The 19,889-nt window shown below is 43.8% G+C and overlaps 2 protein-coding genes across 3 annotated transcripts in view; both read right to left on the bottom strand.

Moving 5' to 3' along the window:
* LOC311016168 (NACHT, LRR and PYD domains-containing protein 3-like) overlaps positions 1 to 19,889 on the bottom strand; it is a 128,754-nt gene that overhangs the window by 27,023 nt on the left and 81,842 nt on the right. The window lies entirely within an intron of this gene.
* On the bottom strand, positions 5 to 2,833 carry LOC311016171 (NLR family CARD domain-containing protein 3-like). The gene is made up of 2 exons (XM_084013722.1): positions 1,652 to 2,833; positions 5 to 90 (listed from the first exon to the last, which is right to left on the bottom strand). The coding sequence occupies exon 1, from the start codon at positions 2,167 to 2,169 to the stop codon at positions 1,720 to 1,722; it is 450 nt and encodes a 149-aa protein (XP_083869848.1). The 5' UTR covers positions 2,170 to 2,833; the 3' UTR covers positions 5 to 90; positions 1,652 to 1,719.

Raw genomic sequence — 19,889 nt, 5'->3', positions numbered from 1 at the left:
GGCCCCAGGTCTCTTAGACTGGAGGACTGGGAGCTGAGAACTGAGGACAGACCTTCACAGCTTCTCTCTGAGAGGTTACAGCCACTGAGTCTGAAGAGGAATCAGAAATGTAGAATAAAAAACAGAACAAGACTGGCTTACTTCGGTGCTAATCCCCTTCACTTTAATTATCAGACGGCTGACGGCAAGACACGGAATGTTAGCTTGTGTCTGGTTGTAGCATTTATTCACCGACAAACATGCGGTACCCACAATACACTGCTGCACACTGTACCACGCTGTAATCTAACCGATGACATCATACTCGCCGTCTCACTCTCTCTCTCTTTATACTTCAACGTACAGAGAGCCAACAGTGTTAATGCATTAAAAAGATGAATGTGTTAAATCCACAAATGAATCATCCCGCGTTAACATGTTCATTTTGATGGCCCAAATATTTAAAGGTACAATATGTAAGAAATCTAAAGCAACTGGCCGTAAAATCATCCTAATAGAGACTCAGGAATAATGATCATATAACATACTGAACTCACCAACAACAACAGTACAGCCAAAATATTCACAAAAACGCAAATCATGTTTATGTTTTGAAAACATGTTTTGGCACGTGGCGCCACCCACTGGCGTCTACAAATCATTGCAGTCAGTAGAGTCTCAGCTGCCGAGCAACCACGGGTTGCCAGTTTCGACTGAGCTACAATGGCGGAGGCAACGAAACCCAAAAGAGTTCGTTATGATTCACAAAAACGCCAAGATAAAAACCGAGGCAAAGCAAGGGTCTATATAGGGGATGCATTTGAACGGTGGAGACAGTAGAAAGCTGAGAGGAATTTGAAATCGGATGCAGAATTGGCTACTCTTCTCCTAGACGGGTAAGTTGAGCTTGGCTAACTAAGTTAGCATCATAGCTTGATGGGGATGGACATTTCGAATACTTTGAACTGTTGAGTAACAACGTTATTCATTTAGATCATAGAAACAAACGTTAGCAGCACAGCTAACGTTAGCAGCATTAGCACTGTCCTGTTACGGGCATCAAGCTGTCCGGCTGTCCAGCCGCGGCCGGCCGGACAGCACAGCTAACGCTAGCAGCATTAGCATTGTCCTGTTACGAGCTGTGCTGCTTGTTTGTTTCTATGATCCAAATGAGTAACGTTGTTACTCCGCTGTCCGGCTGCCTTCGGCGTGTTTGGATACGCCAACAGCTCTGGCAACCTCGAGTCTGGAGGGGAGGGGGTGGAGGGGGAGGCGGATACGACTCGCCACAGTGTTTTGAGTTTGAGTGTAGTATCGTTTTTGGCCACATTCTTACATATAGCGCCTTTAAACATCAAACTGCAGGGAAAAGAGTTTGGTTTCCTTTAGTGATTTGTTCTTTTGGTGGAGCCGAATTAATTTGCACATTGATATTTTATATTTTTGTCAATTTCACTTTCAGGTTCTGATTATTGATTGTAAATCAACAAGTACTCAGTACTTGAATAGTTTTTTCACTAAATACTTTTTTCCTCAAGTAACTATTTGGATGACTACTATTTATTATTTACTTTTTGCTGTTTGTAAAACCAATCAAATCATTCAGAATACAGATAGAACCTTGTAATTCCATGGTGGTTTGTTATATTTTGAATATAAAAACTATATTTACAGAGCTTTGCTGGAGGCTTGGACCACCGGCAGCAGCCTCAGAAGAACCTTCTCTGAAGCAGAGTATTTCTACAGGTCAAACACGTCCAGACTTTTTTCTGACGACAGTAAGATGAAGACCAGAGCTGACCAAAGAGAAGGAGACAGGTTCTTGTAGGAGAGACGTCCTGAAGTCATGTAGTCTTGGATCTCCTCCACCAGAGAACGATCATTCAGTTCATTCAGACAGTGGAACAGGTTGATGCTTCTCTCTGGAGACAGATCCTCATTAAGCTTCTTCTGGATGTACTCGACTGTTTCCTCATTGATCTGTGAGCTACTTCCTGTTTGTGTCAGCAGACCTCGTAGGTGTTTCTGATTGGTCTCTAGTGACAGACCCAGAAGGAAGCGGAGGAACAGGTCCAGGTGTCCGTTTGGACTCTGTAAGGCCTTGTCCACAGCTCTCTGGTGCAGATGTGTTAGTTCAGGTTCGTCTCTGGTGACTTCAGACGCCCCGGAGGTTGTTGGTTCTTCTGCCATCAGATTGACACCAGACTTGATGAAGGTCAGATGGACATGAAGAGCAGCCAGAAACTCCTGAACACTCAGATGGACGAAGCAGAACACCTGGTCCTGGTACAGTCCTCTCTCCTCTCTGAAGACCTGTGTGAACACTCCTGAGTACACTGAGGCTGCTTTGATATCGATGCCACACTCTGTCAGGTCTGGTTCATAGAAGATCAGGTTTCCTTTCTGCAGCTGCTCAAAAGCCAGTTTGCCACAGAGACTCAATCATCTTCCTGCTCTGTGGACTCCAGTGTGGATCCGTCTCAGCTCCTCTATCATACTTGACGTTCTTCAGTTTGGACTGAACCACCAGGAAGTGGATGTACATGTCGGTCAGGGTCTTGGGCAGCTCCCCTCCCTCCCTGGTCTTCAACACCTCCTCCAGAACTGTAGCAGTGATCCAGCAGAAGACCGGGATGTGGCACATGATGTGGAGGCTCCGTGAGGTCTTGATGTGGGCGATGATCCTGTTGGCCTGCTCCTCATCTCTGAACCTCTTCCTGAAGTAGTCCTCCTTCTGTGGGTCAGTGAACCCTCTGACCTCTGTCACCATGTCAACACACCCAGGAGGGATCTGATTGGCTGCTGCAGGTCTTGTGGTTATCCAGAGGCGAGCAGAGGGAAGCAGTTTCCCCCTGATGAGGTTTATCAGCAGCACTTGGACTGAGGTGGACTCTGTAACATCAGTCAGGATCTCGTTGTTGAGGATTCCTGCTTCTTTGGTTCCAGGGAAGAAGTGATGAACGAGTTCCACCAAGCTGAACTTCTTCTCTTTCAGCAGGTTCAGCTCTCTGAAAGTGAATGGAAACGTGAACTGTATGTCCTGGTTGGCTTTGTCTTCAGCCCAGTCCAGAGTGAACTTCTGTGTTAACACTGTTTTCCCGATGTCAGCCACTCCCTTTGTCATCACTGTTCTGATTGGTTCATCCCTTCCAGGTGAGTCTTTAAAGATGTCTTCTTGTCTGATGGTTGTTTCTGGTCTGTCTGGTTTCCTGGATGCCGTTTCAATCTGTCTGACCTCATGTTCCTCATTGACCTCTGCAGTCCCTCCCTCTGTGACGTGGAGCTCCGTGTAGACCTGATTCAGGAGGGTTGGGTTTCCGGCTTTAGTGATGCCCTCAAACAAACACTGGAACTTCTTCTTGAGGTTAGACTTGAGTTTACGTTGGTACACTGCCCCAGCGGTTCCTGGATAAACAACAAAGGAACCCAGTTAGTGGATCCTACAGACCCTTTTACAGTCTATGAACAAGCCATGTATTAGAGCCATGTATCCCTATAGTCCTCAGTATGAGTGACTTATTTAATGATTAAATCAGAACTATTGGAGACAATATCAATCAGGTACAACATAAAATCAAATAAAAGACTTTAACAAGACAAACAGGACTGAAGGATATAACCCTTTGAAATGCAGCTGCAAAGCTCCACGAGTCAGTCACTACAACACATCACAATACAGCATCATAGAAAGAGACGGTATGATGACGGTGTTGAAAATAGTACCGTAGGGTTTTCTAAATATCCTGGTAGACCGTAACCTAACCATTTAGTTCCTACGAGCTGAAAGTCACCAATTAACACGGTCACTGGGTGAAGTGAAACTCCTGTTTCTCTGAAACGGTCGTGATCCTGTCTGAACTCTGTAGAACTTGAGTGTTGGAATATCGATTCTGACATCCGAACATTAACAAACATTGAAGTTGTGTGCAGCCTATTAAGAGTTTGGAAATATGAAGTTCTTCATATTGAATCCTTCTCTTCTTTCCACCATGTTAAATCTGTTAAAATCCTCTTACCCATCAGCACACAGGCAGCCACTGTGATCTTCTGAAAACGCCTCTCTGCTCCTCCTCTGCTCTTCATCCTCACCGTCCAACAACTCCTCTTCATCACTCTCCAAGCATTCTGGGTAATCTGGACTCAGGACCTTCTGGATCTTCTTCAGCTCGTTCTTCACAAAAGTGCAGATGTTCTCCTCCAGCAGCTTGAACAGAAGGATAAACTGAACATAGACCACTAGAACCAGTTCAGCATTGAATCTGTAGTCGATGTGGTTAATAGTGAAAGGTGAGCTTGTACATGTACTCACCATAAATATGGAGTCCAGGTGTGTTTGATGCTGCCGGGTAAACGGAACCTCTGAGATCTGCTGAACTCTGTGGAGAAAACCAAGTTCAAAGAGTCACTAAAGCACAGACTGGAGATCAGAAGTGGACGTTGTCATGGCGACATCACCCGTTGGTTTGTGGACTACGGTTTTGAAGCCTCGGGCTCTGATAAACACAAGCGGCAGAGCGGCACCCTGAGCAGCAACCTTACTGGATCTGAATCCATGTGGATTCTGGTGTGAAGCTGCTAACAAAGTTAGCTTCATAATTCAAGGTCAACTTTACAGCTATGTGTTAAAGTCATCTTAGTAGCTAACCGTTGGCTTCTCAAACCTGCAGAAAAACTCATTCACGTCTTGGTCCAGATGGTGTACCTCCTGGTAATAGACACCTCCTCGGGCATTATCAGTTACCTTAACACCGCTTGCTTTGCCGTCCTATTTTTGAAGAAAAGGCTGAAAACGACATACCCAAAGTAAAATGGTTACTGTTTTTGAACCCTTATGACTACAGGCACAAAGCTGAGCATTCCTGAAAGATAACCCTTTGAATTTTCTTCTGCAGGTGTCAGATATACTCTAAGTGTTACTGACACTGATTTACTGCAGCTCAAACATAGTGGAAATTGCATTTTTTTTGCCTCGCCTAAATTATTTTTCTTTTTGAATGAAACAAGTTCGCTGTGGCTGTTATAGATAGGCCTAAAAGTTGAATGAAGCCACAGCCACAAGCCTGACCAACAACTGGTAGAAAGTAGATAAAAAGACACCCAAAAATGAGCTTTGCAAGTGCAGTGTTGTAGGGCAATGTCAGACGGAGCTGCATCTGGAACAAAGTGTTCCAAATGAGATTATGGGTATTTTTAGGTATATAATTCTACTTTTTTTGTTGTTTATTTCACCAGTTCTACAACTACTACTAATAAAACCAACATTTTTTTTAATGTTTCTTTACATAACAGCCTTCTGTAATGAGACGCTGCATAACTATCATATCTGCAGGTCACAGTCTGACCTTTCTGAGCTGCTGCGCTCTCAGCCTCAAGCCCCCTCCCCTCATGTAACATACCGCTGGAATCGTAAGCTCATTGGCTATAAGACCTGTCAGTCAAAAATGTACTCCTCTGCCTATTGGCTCTCTGCCTGGGGATTCTCGTGGTTGGTCAGCCGAGAGGCAGTGACGCACTGGCTCTCTTGATGGACAGATTTTTCAGCCAATCCGGATCGTAGGATCGGTGAAGGGGGCTTGTTTTGTTGCCAGGAAGTAGCGCTACACGGAGTTAGCAAAGTCCGTCATCGAAGAGCGATAACTAGCGATAAACAGCTATAAACAATCTTTTGTTCAGAAACTCACAACGTCAACACATGGCGTGTTATGGATGATTACCGGAGATCGCGTGCTCGTGGGACTAAACGAAGTAGCTACTTTTGTTCGTTGGACTCTTACCGTTCTCTGGATATAAGGATTAGCATGCAACATGTTCTTTTTGGACTTCGAGACAGCTCGAAAGGTAGGGAACTCCTGTCATATTGTTGTTATTTTTCTGTGCACTCCTTGCACACATGCTGTGTTTGCTTTTGATGTGTTTTCCGTGAGCATAAAACGGCGTACTTTTTCGATTCGCGAGACTCGTAGCTTTCAAATTATGTGTAATATGACTCAGACACAAAAAAATAATATGCGAGTAAACAGAATGAATGGGAAAACTAGTGCAAAACGGCCCGTCGGCGGGCCTGACTAGAAGACAGGTTAACACCTAAAATAAGAGTTTGCTGGAAATAAAGTGTCTTACTTTACTACTCTACAACCTCCCTTGAGTGAGAGGAAGACGGTGCTCGAGTTTGGTGTCTGTTGGTTTGGAGTCTTTTTGTTCTTAGCTTAGCTTAACTTAGCCTCCCCACTACTCTTCTTTGTCATTAGCCTTTATGTTAGCCAAGTTAGCTTCTCTCTAACTCTTAAGGTTTCTCGGCGTCTATGAGTCTTTTCTTTCAGAAGGTTTTCCCCTCACTGTCTCTTTAAGGTTTGATTGTATATTTATTATTTTGTAGTTTAATCCCAGTTAAAAACGATTTTTATTGGTCCTTTCTGTGAGAGTTTCAGTGAAACACAACACTGTCACTCAGGGCCGGACTGGGAGACTTTTTCAGGCCTGGAGTCAGTCACGTAACCAGGCCACCCTGGCCTTGCCCACACGCGCATGTTCACGCCCACACCTACATGCATTGGCACGCATGTACACGCAGAAACACACACGCACGCACGAACACACACACACACACACACACACACACTGCATTCCAAATAGAAGTTCAAATATGGGACCTATGTACAAACTAAGTTAGGAATATACAGTAACTTTTGTGTTTGGGGCCGGGCTGGTAAAATACAGTAACACAACAATCCTCAGCAAAATCCACTAACACACTTACTAGAAGAGAATAAAGGTTTAACGCAGTGCCAAGGTTACTTAAACATCATATCATGTGGAATGTCAACTGCCTCTTTTTATGTGTAGCCTACAATATAACCTAATAAACAAAGACAACAAAGTCCAAATCAAACAATTAATCAGCTATGAGGGGACAGCCTTTGAATACATGTTCACAGAACATGCACACACTGATAGACGCAATGTATAATACAGTCCGAGAGTATAGTTCCTAATAAGCAATCACATAATATTGACTCATATTCTAATATAGGGCTGGGATACATAACAGCAAGTCAGCAACAGACAGCAAAATTCAACACCACTAGTGCTTAATAGAATGGCAGCTATTTCTGTATTACAAATGAGAGCCATTTATGTCAAATGGCAGTGCCTGTTGGTGTTATGTCTGCAACTTGCATGTTGTTGCTCTAGAAATGATTCTGTACCTTCTGCCAACTGCTCTGCACTGGCTTCTCCTGAAGTACCAGCAGGACTTGTGTCATCACCATCACCACCTTTGAATAGCAAACATATGCTTACAGTGTTTTTCCATACAGTATAGTTCATACAGTAAGATAGTGTAGCCTATGTCTCACTTAATGTGCCCTTGTATTCATATACATAATAATGGAATGATAACAGTAAATAAAAAAGTGGCTTGTTTAATTTCATGGCCAGGACCTATAGCCTACTGTGTAAAAGTGTACAGCCTCAAGGACCCAGGTCCCTGGACCTCAAGAACCAGTGTTTTTTTGTTGTTGTTGTTGTTTTTTACATAACTTAGTTGCAGAGGTATCTTGGCTGGGTGGGGGGGGCGGGGGCCTGAATAAATTTGTCAGTTTACGGCATTTGGCCGCATCCTCCTCCAGCGCCTTTCTTTTTTTCTCTCTCTCCCTCTCGGCACCGCCTTTTCTTTTTTTTTTTACCCGGGGGGTTGGGGTCCATGGTTTACAGTACTAGTCGAAGCCTCGACTCTCCCTCTCTGCTCGGCGCTCGCTACACACACACCGCGACTGCAGCATCAGTGTCACACACACCCCTTCCTCCGCACGCTGTGGTTGATACGGACTGTTGGGGCGGGTGTTAATCAAAACAAACCAATCGCCTTGTCCTCCTCACATGCTACTGGCCTGAGTGGCCTCTGATTGGCCAGGCCTGCATCTCTGACTTAGAAAAAAAAAAGTCAGATGGCCGCGGCGCCGGCTGACCGGCAGACTTTAAAAAAAAAAAAAAAGAGAGAGAGAGACGCAGGCCAGCAGGCCAATCATAGGCCGGCGCTTCGGGAAACCTCCCGGTTCTCCCGATGGCCAGTCCGGGCCTGGCCATTTCTATTTGTTAAAACTGTGAAGGAGATTGTAAATGTTTCGCCACAGTCAGTTCTTAAATATGGTCACTAGAGGGCAGCATTTAGCCTGGGGATTTGTTACTGCGCCAAAGTGCATTATGGGTTTTGTTTTGATGCGTGTGGACCACGGAGAGATTTCAGCCAGGAAGGACGGTGATGTGATGCGATTGTGTGAGGAAGAAGGTAAAAAACTAACAAATTGTGTTACATATCGCTGTATAAAACCCTTAAATAAAGGTACCTGTTGATATTTGTAACCGATGATTGTATTTACTGTTGATCTCTGCGGATTTTGGGCGCGAGTCGCCGATGCACTAATGTTCAATGACATAAGCATGCTAGCTAGTGTAACGCCGTGCGGTGTGAAAGTGAAAGTTTTTCTGACGTCGGATTTCGACGGCATCAATTCACGTCGTTTCAACGTTGTTTCGACGACATATCAACAGCTCACAGAGCAGGCTACTTCAATCTATGTCATTATTACGTCGTATAGACGACTTTTCAACGTCTCTACGTGACGTCTATTTGACGTCTAATCAACGTCTGTCTCATGACCGAAGTCATTTCGACGGCTCTTAGACGGCATCAATTCACGTCATTTCAACGTAGTTTCGACGGCATATCAACCTTTGTCAAAATACACATGTAATGTATTGCATTTAAAAATATGTTAAATCTAGTTTCAACTAGTGCCTACATAACTGGCATTACCACATCCATACATTCTATGACAAGCACAGCTCTTGTGCTGTATACATGTGTAATTCTTAATGCTCTAATCTACAACTATTTAAATTAACTTATCAATTTCAGCAAAAAAATCCTTAAAATGCAAAGAGGTCAAAAAGTCCAATAGACAACACCAGCAAATTTCACATTTGCAAACTTAAAATATCACAGGAATGGTGAACCTGGTCAAAACTTTCATAGTAAATAAACTCACCTGTGATAAAGTTAAAAATACTCAAGTAATGTTCACCCATACTGTAAAATACGAGTAGTACATGGACTAATCTCTGGTAAAAAAAAAAAAAGACAGCATTCAGGACCAGGTAACAGGTTTTATTTATATTGAATAATTTAATAAAAAAAACTAACATGTTTATTGGAACAAATGTTTAATTGACTTAATTTTTATTGCAGTTATTGCAGTTATGTGTGTGTGTTATGTGTGGTGGTCCTTGCCCCCAGTCCTTGCTGGGGCATGTTTAAGTTGGCTCTGAATTACAGTCTCTATTTCGGCATCTGTGGCCTTTGGACTCCATCTCTTGACAGCACCTGGAGAGAGGGCATAAGAAAAAAATAAAAAATTTTACAGAGCGCCTATTCAGATGTTAAATGCACTTTATAGATGGCAAGAACAAATTGTTTTGGGAGTTGAAAGAGTAATGAAAGAACCACTTCTTAGAGCCACTCAGTAGCCTGAATCTGATGGTTCCTAATAAAGCCAGTAGGCATTAACAGTCTGTCCTATGTAGGGTTGGGTACCGAACCCTGTACTTTTACCGGTACCGACCGAAACACGTCGGTATTACCGGGTATTGGTTCACGTAAAATCCAACGGTGCCAAATTTCGGTTCTTTCACGTACATCCGGAGCAGAATGCACCAGCTGATATGCCTGAGTGTAACGTTATGTCCAACTCGAAACAGAAAGCAATTATGACCAATTTAGTGCTCCATTTACATGTAAACGTGTGTGTCTTGTGCCAGGAGGAGGCATACATCATAAATCAGAATAATATTCCTTAAAATGACTTAAATAATGGTGAACATTGACATATGGAACGCACCCACTGCTCTGAATCACGACTGGATCATGAGTCATCATGACAACGTGATTGGTCGGTAGGGAAAGAAACCTTACGCTGACGCCGCATGCGTGGAGCAGAAGGAGAAAGATGGCCAGCCGAAAGCGTTCGGTTGTGTGGCTGCATTTCACTAAAGTAGATAGCGACAGTGCTATTTGCAACATTTGCCATGCGAAATGCAAAACGGGCAGTGGGAACACGTCAAACCTAAGAAAACACCTGGTGAAACACAAGATACATTTTAGAGCAGAAGAGTGCACAGTATTCTCTTCACCTGCGGCTGCGGCGACAGAAACTAGCAGCACACCGGCAGCTAGCAACATCGAGTCATCGCCGGCATCTCCAGGTAGGTTAACTATGTAATGTAGGTATTTGGATCGGTTGTTGGTAGAAGTGTGCAAAGTTGAATAACTGGTTAACGGTTGTAATGTTATTATCACCACCCTTTGGTTATTCCAAAATGTATAGAATCAGCAGCGTAGAATCATAACATGGCATAGCAACTAGCATAGAAGCTAGGCTATCCTATTACGGTGAAGTTCTGCTAACTTTAACGTTCAGTATTGGGGGTCGTTAACTAATCTACAAAAAGTAGGTTAGAGCTTAAATAAATTAAAGACCCTTAAAAGCTGTTTATTGACTTCTGTTCTGTGGACTGTGTTCGAGTTAACGTGAGTTGCCTAACGGTATGATGATGTTACGAAACTGTAACTTTCGTTGCCCGTGCAGTTGTATAGTTTTACGTCATCCACTGGGTTTGTAAAACAGACATAGTGTCTTTGGAGATCCTTTCCACGTTGGCCAGCATTTGTGATTACATGTTAAACCTGTCAGTAGCGGGGAAAAACAGGTATATTTGACGTAAGTCTTGCTAACCAAATTGGATGTCTATACAGTACATTCCCCTCCAATAACGTCACCGCTATTCCCACAATTCTTAACGTTGTCTCGAACTCATATCAATCTGTGCTACTATGAAAGCATGAGTCAGAAATATTAAATATGATCATTGTTATTGTTGTCAGATCAACAACTTGTGACTCATATGCACTCTTGTTTCAATTGACAGATCTCCCTGACCCTATTCCACTGTCCACACGCCCTCGTGTCAGACCGGCAGCAGTTACACCTTTTACTCTAGCGCAGAACACGTCGTTGACCCGCCAGAGAGTTGAAGAGTGCCACAGGGCTGTCACTAAAGGCCTTGTTAGAGGGATGTTGCCCTTTTCAACAGTGGAGGCCCCATGGTTTAGGTAAATTATCACATTGTGTAAATAAGGGTTTAAGATTGTAATGATGAAATTTAATAAGCTACATTACTAATGATGATTGAGTGTAGTATGTCATTTCTACTGTCTTTGTACAATGATAGGGAAATGATAGGGACCCTGAACCCAAAGTACCACCCCCCATCCAGAGATCTTCTGTCAAACACACTTATACCATCTTGGTATGCTATTGAAAAAGAAAATCTGAAGAGGGAACTCCAAGGTATTGACCATGTCGCAGTGACTGCAGATGGATGGAGTAGTTTGGCCCAGGACCATTACCTGACAGTCACAGTACATTACATTGTGGAGGCTGAGCTCAGGGATAAAGTCCTCCATACCCGTGCTGTGTACATCTCACAGACAGGGCCTGCAATAGCTGAAGAAATCGATTCAATATTAGAGGAATTTGAGGTGAGGTCCAAAGTGGTAGCAATCACGGTTGACAACGCTGCAAATATGGATGTTGCAGTGAGGAGAATGCAGGTTATGAAGATGGGGTGCTTTGCACACACCCTTAATGTAGCTGCCCAAAAGCTATATAGCGTGAAAGCAGTTGCCAACTGGTCTGCAAGAATACGGGACATTGTGGTGTGGCTGAGGAAGGCCACACTAGCCAAACCTGTCCTTAAGGAAAAGCAGAGACTGCTTGGTAAGTTCATGATGGAATGTTTTTTTATTTTTGTATAATTAATTCCTGTGTTATTAAAATTCCACCAGTGTTTCACTGCTGGGGCAAAATAAATGCCTTTGATGATTGATAAGTTTGCTTCTGTGATCTTTAAGGTCTTCCTGAACATGCTCTGATACTGGATGTCAGGACCAGATGGAACAGCCTGTTTCTAATGGTGGAACGGTTTATCGAACAATACCTTGCCATCCAGGCAGCTGCAATGGACCTAAGGCTGAAGAGGGCTATGGACAGAGAAAGGTATAGATACATTATTTAAAAACACTTTGATCAGGAAGGAATTAAAGTGAAGGATACATGCATTAGTGTTGTATGACTGTTTGTGTTCTCAGAGTGGAGAGAATATCAGATGATGACATCAAAAAGTGGGAGGATTTCATTGACACCATGAGGGTATTTTACCACTCCACGCTGTGTGTGTCATCCGACAAGAGTGCCACTGCAGGCCAAATCCTCCCCATTCTGGAAAAACTCAAAGAGAAGCTCAAGGTAGTTGAAGATGATTCTTCGTTCAAGAGAGCCATCAAAGAGAAAGTTTGGACAGATCTTTCTTCACGCTACACAGTAAGAAGAATATTGTAAACTTTTATTTATTCATCTGGATTTTGTTTCCATCTACCTTTGCTCAAAGTGCATGATCATTTAAAAAAATCTTATATTGTTAGTATGAAAGAAACGCCCAACTAAAGCAGTTCCTCGAGGAGGCTACCGCCCTTGATCCTCGATTTAAGATCAAGGCAAATGAGACTATATGGACTCGCTTGGAAGAAGAAGCGGTCACACTGGAAACAAGTGGACAGGTTTGCTCATTGTTAAAGTTAACTTATGTGTACTATAAATACTATGCAATATATGTTTTATTTACTATTGTGTATGTCTTGTTAAAGCGTGGAGGTGTTGCCCAGGAAGATAGAGGAGACCAGCTGCAGCAGCATCAGGAGGAGGAGGAGGATGACTGGACTGCTGAAGATATGGCCGCAGCAGCAGCACCACCACCAACACATGTAAGATTATGGACATTATGACCATACTAGGGCTGCCCCCGACCAAGGATTTTTTTGGTCGACCACTGGTCGTCATTTAGAGCGATTAGTCGACTAATCGACGCATACATATATATATATATATATATATATATTTTTTTTTTTTTTTCTCCCCAAATTAGCCTGAGCGACTGAATAAATAAATAACCATTAATTTTACAAGTGCACACAGCTGCGCGCTTTAAATCTGCCGCCTGTTAATGACACTGGCAGATTATTTCAGATTCTAATTATTAATGTGTCAGAAAAAATCAGCAAGGGGACTGTCGGAACATTCTGAATATTTATTTAAACACGTCACACACACACACACACATCGTTGATGTAACAACACAATTGTAACAAACAAATAAAATACAGCCTTGAAAACTAAATTAAACAATATTTTCGTTTCTTTTCAAAATCTAGATAACGAAAAAAATATATAGGCTGTCAGATTCGAAAGATAAATACAACAAGAATTCAAATAAAAATGAATAAATAACCATTCGGCAAAACGAAAACACTTAGGATAATTAAACTCAATGAATATAAAATAGGCAAACATCGTGAATAAACGGAATAAATATGTATTAAGCAAACTGAAACACTCAGTGCAAATAAACGGAAAAGTAGCCCAAACAACATTCTACATTTTCCTTAAGTCAGTAGCCAGCACAAATGATGTAAATCACACATTTCGTTTTGCACAAGCAATTAACTCACAGTTATATCCCCTCGGCTCTCAGTTTCCTCATATTATGAGAAAGGAACACAAGTTTGTCCACATTGTCGGGGAGAAGTGAGCTCCGCGTCTTGCTCACAATGAAGCCGGCCTTGGAGAAGATGCGCTCCGATGGTGTGGACGTGGATGGGATGGAGTGGACACGCTTAGCTGCTCTGGCCAGCTTCGGGTAGCGGTCCTCGTTTTTTTGCCACCATGGAAGCGGTCCTGATTCCACTTTTGTTTTGTCCTCCAAGTATCGTTTCATCTCACTGTTCTGTTCTTCTGTCGGCTGCTCTTCATCTGTATTCATCAGCATGGATATTTCCTCCTGCTTTTCCCGCTTCTTTTTTGGTGCAGGGCCGGGTTCGCTGTCATCCCCACTGTGCTCTCCCTGAGCAGGTTCTTCTGCTGGAGCTAAACTCTCAGCCAAGTCCAACACCGTTGTGTATGCCTCGTCCCGTTTCTCCACCTCGAGGAATGACAGGCTTTTAAACCGTGGATCCAAGACAGAAGATTGGATGTATATGCTGGTCTCAAAATTCCCTTTGAGCCCCCATCTCTTGTCAATTTCTTCAGTAAGCGTTTTCTTCATTGCGGTCACAGCCGCGCTGTCATCATCGCGCAGCAACAGGTGGCGTCTTTTCATGTTTATGAGCATGGGCAGCGTGGCAGAGAGAGATGCATTAACATCCTGCGAAAGCAACTCGGGGAGCGTGACCATCGGCTTCAGCACCGAGACGATGTCCTCCGCTATCCTCCAATGGGCTGTGGTGAGATCCAGATCGCGGTCAGATCTGTTGGTGGTAACAGGGTCGGAAAGCACAGCTGTGACCGGCCACCTCTGTTCCAGGAGACGCTCCAGCATGTAGTGAGTTGAGTTCCATCGCGTGGAGACGTCCTGAATGAGTTTATGTTCCACAACTTGCTGTTGTTTTTGTTTGTCGGTCAGAGCTGCTGTAGCCTTGGCACTTTTTTTAAAATGTCCAACGAGACGTCTGGCAGCTGCAGTGACTCGGCAGATCGGGTCTTTTTTAAGAGCCGCATTGATGCACAGCTGCAAAGTGTGCCCTGCACAACGAACTCCCTGGACATTACCCCAGGACGGGTTATAAGACAGCTGATCCGCGCACAACACCATGTTCGCGGCATTGTCGTGTACAATAGCGGCCCTTTTTTCTGCAGGGATGTTAAAGTCCGCCAGTACGTCACTGAGTCGCTCTGCTATGTTAGCAGCTGTGTGGCTCACCTCCAACACTTTTGTTTCCAGCACGAATTAGTGCAGTCGCCAGTCATCGGAAATGAAATGTGCTGTGACTGTCATGTAACTGTCCATCTGGTTAGATGTCCATATATCCGTTGTGAAGCTGAGTGCTGTACAGCTTTTAATCTTGTCCAGAAGTGTTTCTCTTGTAGTGTTGTATTTGCTTGTAATCGCGTGCATTACAGTGTCCCGTTTAGGGAGACTGTATCCTGGCTCCAGGAATTCAACCAGTTGTTTGAATCCATCACCACTGATAATGTTAACAGGTCTCATGTCCAATGCAATAAAGTCGGCTATTTTGTCAGTGATGTCTCTTTTCCTTTTGTCGGAAAGAGGGGGTTTCAGAATTAGCTTTTGCTGCGTCATGGATGCAGTGGAGGATGCCGTGGAGGTGGATGGCGCGGTGTCTTTTCCGCAGTAAAGTGGATGCGCCTGTTAGTAGAGAGATTTACAATAAGTAAAACACGGTGAGCTGGATAATTTAGCTTCCGTATAACAGTAATAATTTTTATTTATTTATTTATCTGCTTTCAAACTTCGGCCGCCATGGACAGGTAGCTAGGCTAGCCTTAGGCTACTTACATGTTTCAGGTGGTAGGTCATGTTCGTCGTGGACGAGTGATAGGCAAAGTTTTTCTTGCAAAGTTTGCATGTGACCTTCTTGGGGTCATCCTTGTTCTTTTCGAAGTGATCCCATATTTTAGACGTCTTTCCCGACATGATTGGCTATTAATTGTTAACTGTCTAACCGCGATGTCGAAGGGACCTGCCGTGTTGAAAAAAAAAAACACCGACAGTGAGCGAGTGTCACGACTTCCTACAAATTAAAAGCCCTCCAGCCTTTTAGGCCAGCCGCCAGTCACATAGATTTAGATTTTCACTTAATTTTGAAAAGACACGGCTCCAAATGTTTTTTTTTTTTTTTCCTGCGACCAATCGACTAATGAAATTTTGGTCGGCTAATGATTTTTTGGTCGACCAGTGCTTGGTCGACTATTTGGGGGCAGCCCTAGACCATACTTGTTCTATTGATAAAATAATGCTTGATGATCATGAGGCTTTTTTCCATTTGAAGAAAAAACTTTCAGCGCTCGGGGAGCTCTTTAAAGACGAAGACCAGGCTTTGCTGGAAACATCTGTGTCTGCAGATGTCAGTGGTCCTTTGATCTCAGAAAAGGTCAAGACTGAAGTACAAGTGTACAGGAGTTTCCCAGCTGTCCTTAGCTCGGTGAACCCTATCCTGTGGTGGTGGCAGAAGAGGGACCAGATGCCAATGCTCTCCAAGTTGGCTAAGAGGTATCTTTGTGTACAGGCTTCCTCCGGGCAAGGCTACAACCTGAAAGAGTAGATATGCTGGTCTTTCTGAAAAAGAATTACACCGCTTAGAATTGCGTAGTAGTAGCAGCAGCAGTGCTAGTTTTTTTTAGCTTGTTTGAGCTTGACTCTGTGTGTGTGTGTTTTTTAAAAAATGTTTACTGCCCCTACTCTGTGCGTTCATAATGTTTTATATGTTTAGGGGGGTAATACAGTGGGGTTTTGTGTGTTTTGGGTGTTTGCATTCTGTTTAATAAAATGTTTAAACTGAGAAGTTGTGAGTTTTTTTTAACTGTAATCAAATGTTGTAGTCGTTAAAACCAGTCGTTACAGTTCAGTTACAGTAAGGTACCGAAAAAAGCATCGTTGGATACCGAGACCGAAAACTAGGCACCGGTACCGATATCGGTTCAAATGTGAAAGGTACCCAACCCTAGTCCTATGGTAGCCCAGCTGAGCCCAGGATAGCCACATGCACATGAAGCCCATTCAGTCATTTCAATTATATCAATCTTACACTTGATGACATGGAACATCTTTGTGGCTTTAAAAGGCAGTTTGTTTCTTTGCCCCCCTCCATGCATGTTGAACTTTGCCATGACTCCATTCGTCATGAGCCTGTAAGACAAAATTACTGTTAGCATTTTGTACGTACAAAATAAAAATAGCACCAAGAGTTTGTAATTTCCATTATTGGATCAGTAATATAGAAAGTTGTGTACTATAACTGCTGTTTTAGGTGTTTGACATGGAATTATTTTTGTCTTCAGTGGGTAGGGCTATGGGTACTCTGTGGTAATGTTTTCAACCTGTCAGAAGTTCCTGGTGTTTGTGACTGCTAAACCAGGAGACAAGACTGTGCACAGAACACAATAGAAGGGGACATAAAGACACAGAGGGGTGTACTGCGAAGCGAGTATAGTGGGTTAGCGAGCTATTGTAATATTCCATGCTATGCTTTTATTCTGAAACTCCAGTACGGAGTAGAATGTTACAAATGTATGTCCATGGTTACTGTTGCCGGAGGGACGGGAAAAATAAAGAGTAGCGGAGCTACAGACAGCTACAAAGTTACGGTGCTGGTATCCGGTTTGTCGTACAGGATAGATTATTAACAGTGTGAGTAGTCTATCACAACATGGTGTCAGAGATTAGTCGCTAGACTACGGACCCGCTGCGTAAAAAAAAAAAGAAAAGAGAAAGGAAGACGTGAAAAGTGTCGGTGAAAGTGCGTCGCTGAAAAGAAAAAACCAACGGTAAGAAGAAATGGAAGCCTTCGGTGTTCCTACTCCCAAAATGGATTGGGACTCAACCAATTTACCGGATGGATGGCGGAGATTTCGACAACTCGTCGAGCTCATGTTTACCGGACCACTTAAAGCAAAGTCAGAAGAGGAGAAATGTAGCTTTCTTCTGCTGTGGATCGGTGATAAAGGACGCGACATCAGCAACACTTGGACACTAACGGCTGACGAGGCGAAGACGTTAAAGACGTACTACGACAGATTCACGGAGTACCTCACCCCTAAAGCAAACCCCATCTTTGCCAGGTACAAGTTTCATGAGAAGACACAAGGAAGCAGTGAGTCTTTTGAACATTTTGTGACTGAACTGAAGTTGCTTGTGAAGGACTGTGGCTACGCAAACAGTGATGAAATGGTCAGGGACCGTATTGTGTTCGCCACCAACTCACCTAGAGTGCGAGAGAAGTTGCTTAGCAACGGACCGGAGCTGACGCTGGAGAAAGCGATAGACATGAATTATCACAAGCACAGTTAAAGGCTATGGCAAATGAATGTCAAGTGCATGCAGTCCACCACAAGATGGTAAAGCCAGGCGCCAGGAGAGGTGCTGTTAACAAGGTAAATGACTACCAGAAAAATCAGGAGAGAGCCTGTAGTATGTGTGGAGGAAACCACAACTACACAGCAGAGTGCCCTGCAAAAGGCAAGCAGTGTATGAAGTGCAAGAAGTTCAACCACTATGCAAGAGTGTGTAAAACAAAGCCTCAGACTCAGAATAGAGGAAGATACAAGAACGTTCACACAGTTGAAGAGGTCGCCGAGGACTATGATTCTGAGCTGTATCTGGACACTGTTACTGCAGAGGAAGAGGATGAGGAAAGCGCATATGCAGACATCGGACTGGGACCACAGAACCGACAGCTGAAGTTCAAGCTGGATACTGGAGCTCAAGCCAGCATAATCCCAGCCACTGCCTTTGCCACACTCATGCCAAAAACACAGTTAAAAGCCCCAGATCATAGGTTAACAGGCTATGGGGGACACTCACTTGAAGTGAAAGGCTACTGCAACATAGAAGGGAGGTATAAAGAGAAGTCAACCACCCAGAAGTTCTATGTAGTGAACTGTAATGGGCCCCCTATCCTAGGCTTCAGAGCATGTAAAGCTCTAGGGCTAATTAAAGTAATATATGCAGTGAGCAGTGAGAAAGAGATAACCACTCAGCCAGACAACATCTTAAGTGAGTATGCAGATGTTTTTGAAGGCATCGGCACATTCCCAGGTGAATGCAGTTTCACTATTGACCAAGAGGTAGCACCAGTGGTTTGTCCACCACGCAGAGTACCATTTGCACTAAAAGATCGTCTAAAAACAGAGTTAGACAACATGGAGAGAGAAAGCATAATCTGTAAAGTAACTGAGCCTACACAGTGGGTTAATGCCTTAGTAGTGTGTGAGAAACCAAAGACAGGCAAGCTTAGAATATGCCTGGACCCAAGACCCTTAAAAGGCAATAATGAGGCCACACTACCCCCTACCCACACTTGAGGATGTAACATCCAAGTTAGCAGGGGCAAGGAGGAGCAAGTTTTTCAGCATCTTAGATGCGAGATCAGGCTATTGGGCTATTAAGTTAAGCGAGGAGTCATCACTACTCACCACATTTAACACTACATGTGGTAGATATCGCTTTCTCAGGCTACCCTTTGGCATTGTATCAGCCCAAGATGAGTTTCAGAGGCGAGTAGATGAGACATGAAGGCCTTAGGGGCGTGGCTGGGATAGTTGATGACATCGTTGTTTTTGGAAAAACAAAGGAGGAGCACGACCGCAACCTCAGAGCAATGCTCAGCAGGACCAGAGAGCGAGGGATGAGGCTGAATCCTGAGAAGTGTCGCATCTGCGTTCCTGAAGTGAGCTACTTTGGACATAGGCTGACAGCAGACGGCCTAAGACCAGACCCACTTAAGGTGAAAGCAATCAGAGAGATGTCACCGCCCAAAAGTGAGGCAGAGTTGGACACTGTTCTTGGTATGGTGACTTACCTAGCTAGGTTCGCTCCCAATCTATCTGAGGTAACAGCACCACTAAGACAGCTACTGAAGAAGGACACAGAGTTCAAGTGGAACAATACACACGAGAGTGCATTCCAGCGAATGAAGGAGATCATCACAGCGGAGCCAGGGCCGGTGTTGGCCTACTTCGATCCTGAAAAAGAAGTGACACTGCAAGTAGATGCATCAAAAAATGGCCTGGGTGCAACCATCATGCAGGAAGGCAGGCCAGTTACGTATGCATCAAAGCTGCTTAATAAGACAGAGCAGAATTACGCCCAAATAGAGAAGGAACTGTATGCAGTTTTATTTGGGTGTAGGAGGTTTCACGAGTACCTCTATGGGCGAAATGTAACTGTGGAGTCAGACCACAAACCACTGGAGTCCATACTCCGAAAACCACTAGCCCTTGCAC

The sequence above is a fragment of the Eutrigla gurnardus genome (assembly GCF_963514095.1).
Source record: "Eutrigla gurnardus genome assembly, chromosome: 7".
NCBI classification, from domain to species: domain Eukaryota; kingdom Metazoa; phylum Chordata; class Actinopteri; order Perciformes; family Triglidae; genus Eutrigla; species Eutrigla gurnardus.
The sequence above is the reverse complement of the archived record's forward strand: the minus strand, read 5'-3'. Positions and strand labels throughout refer to the sequence as shown.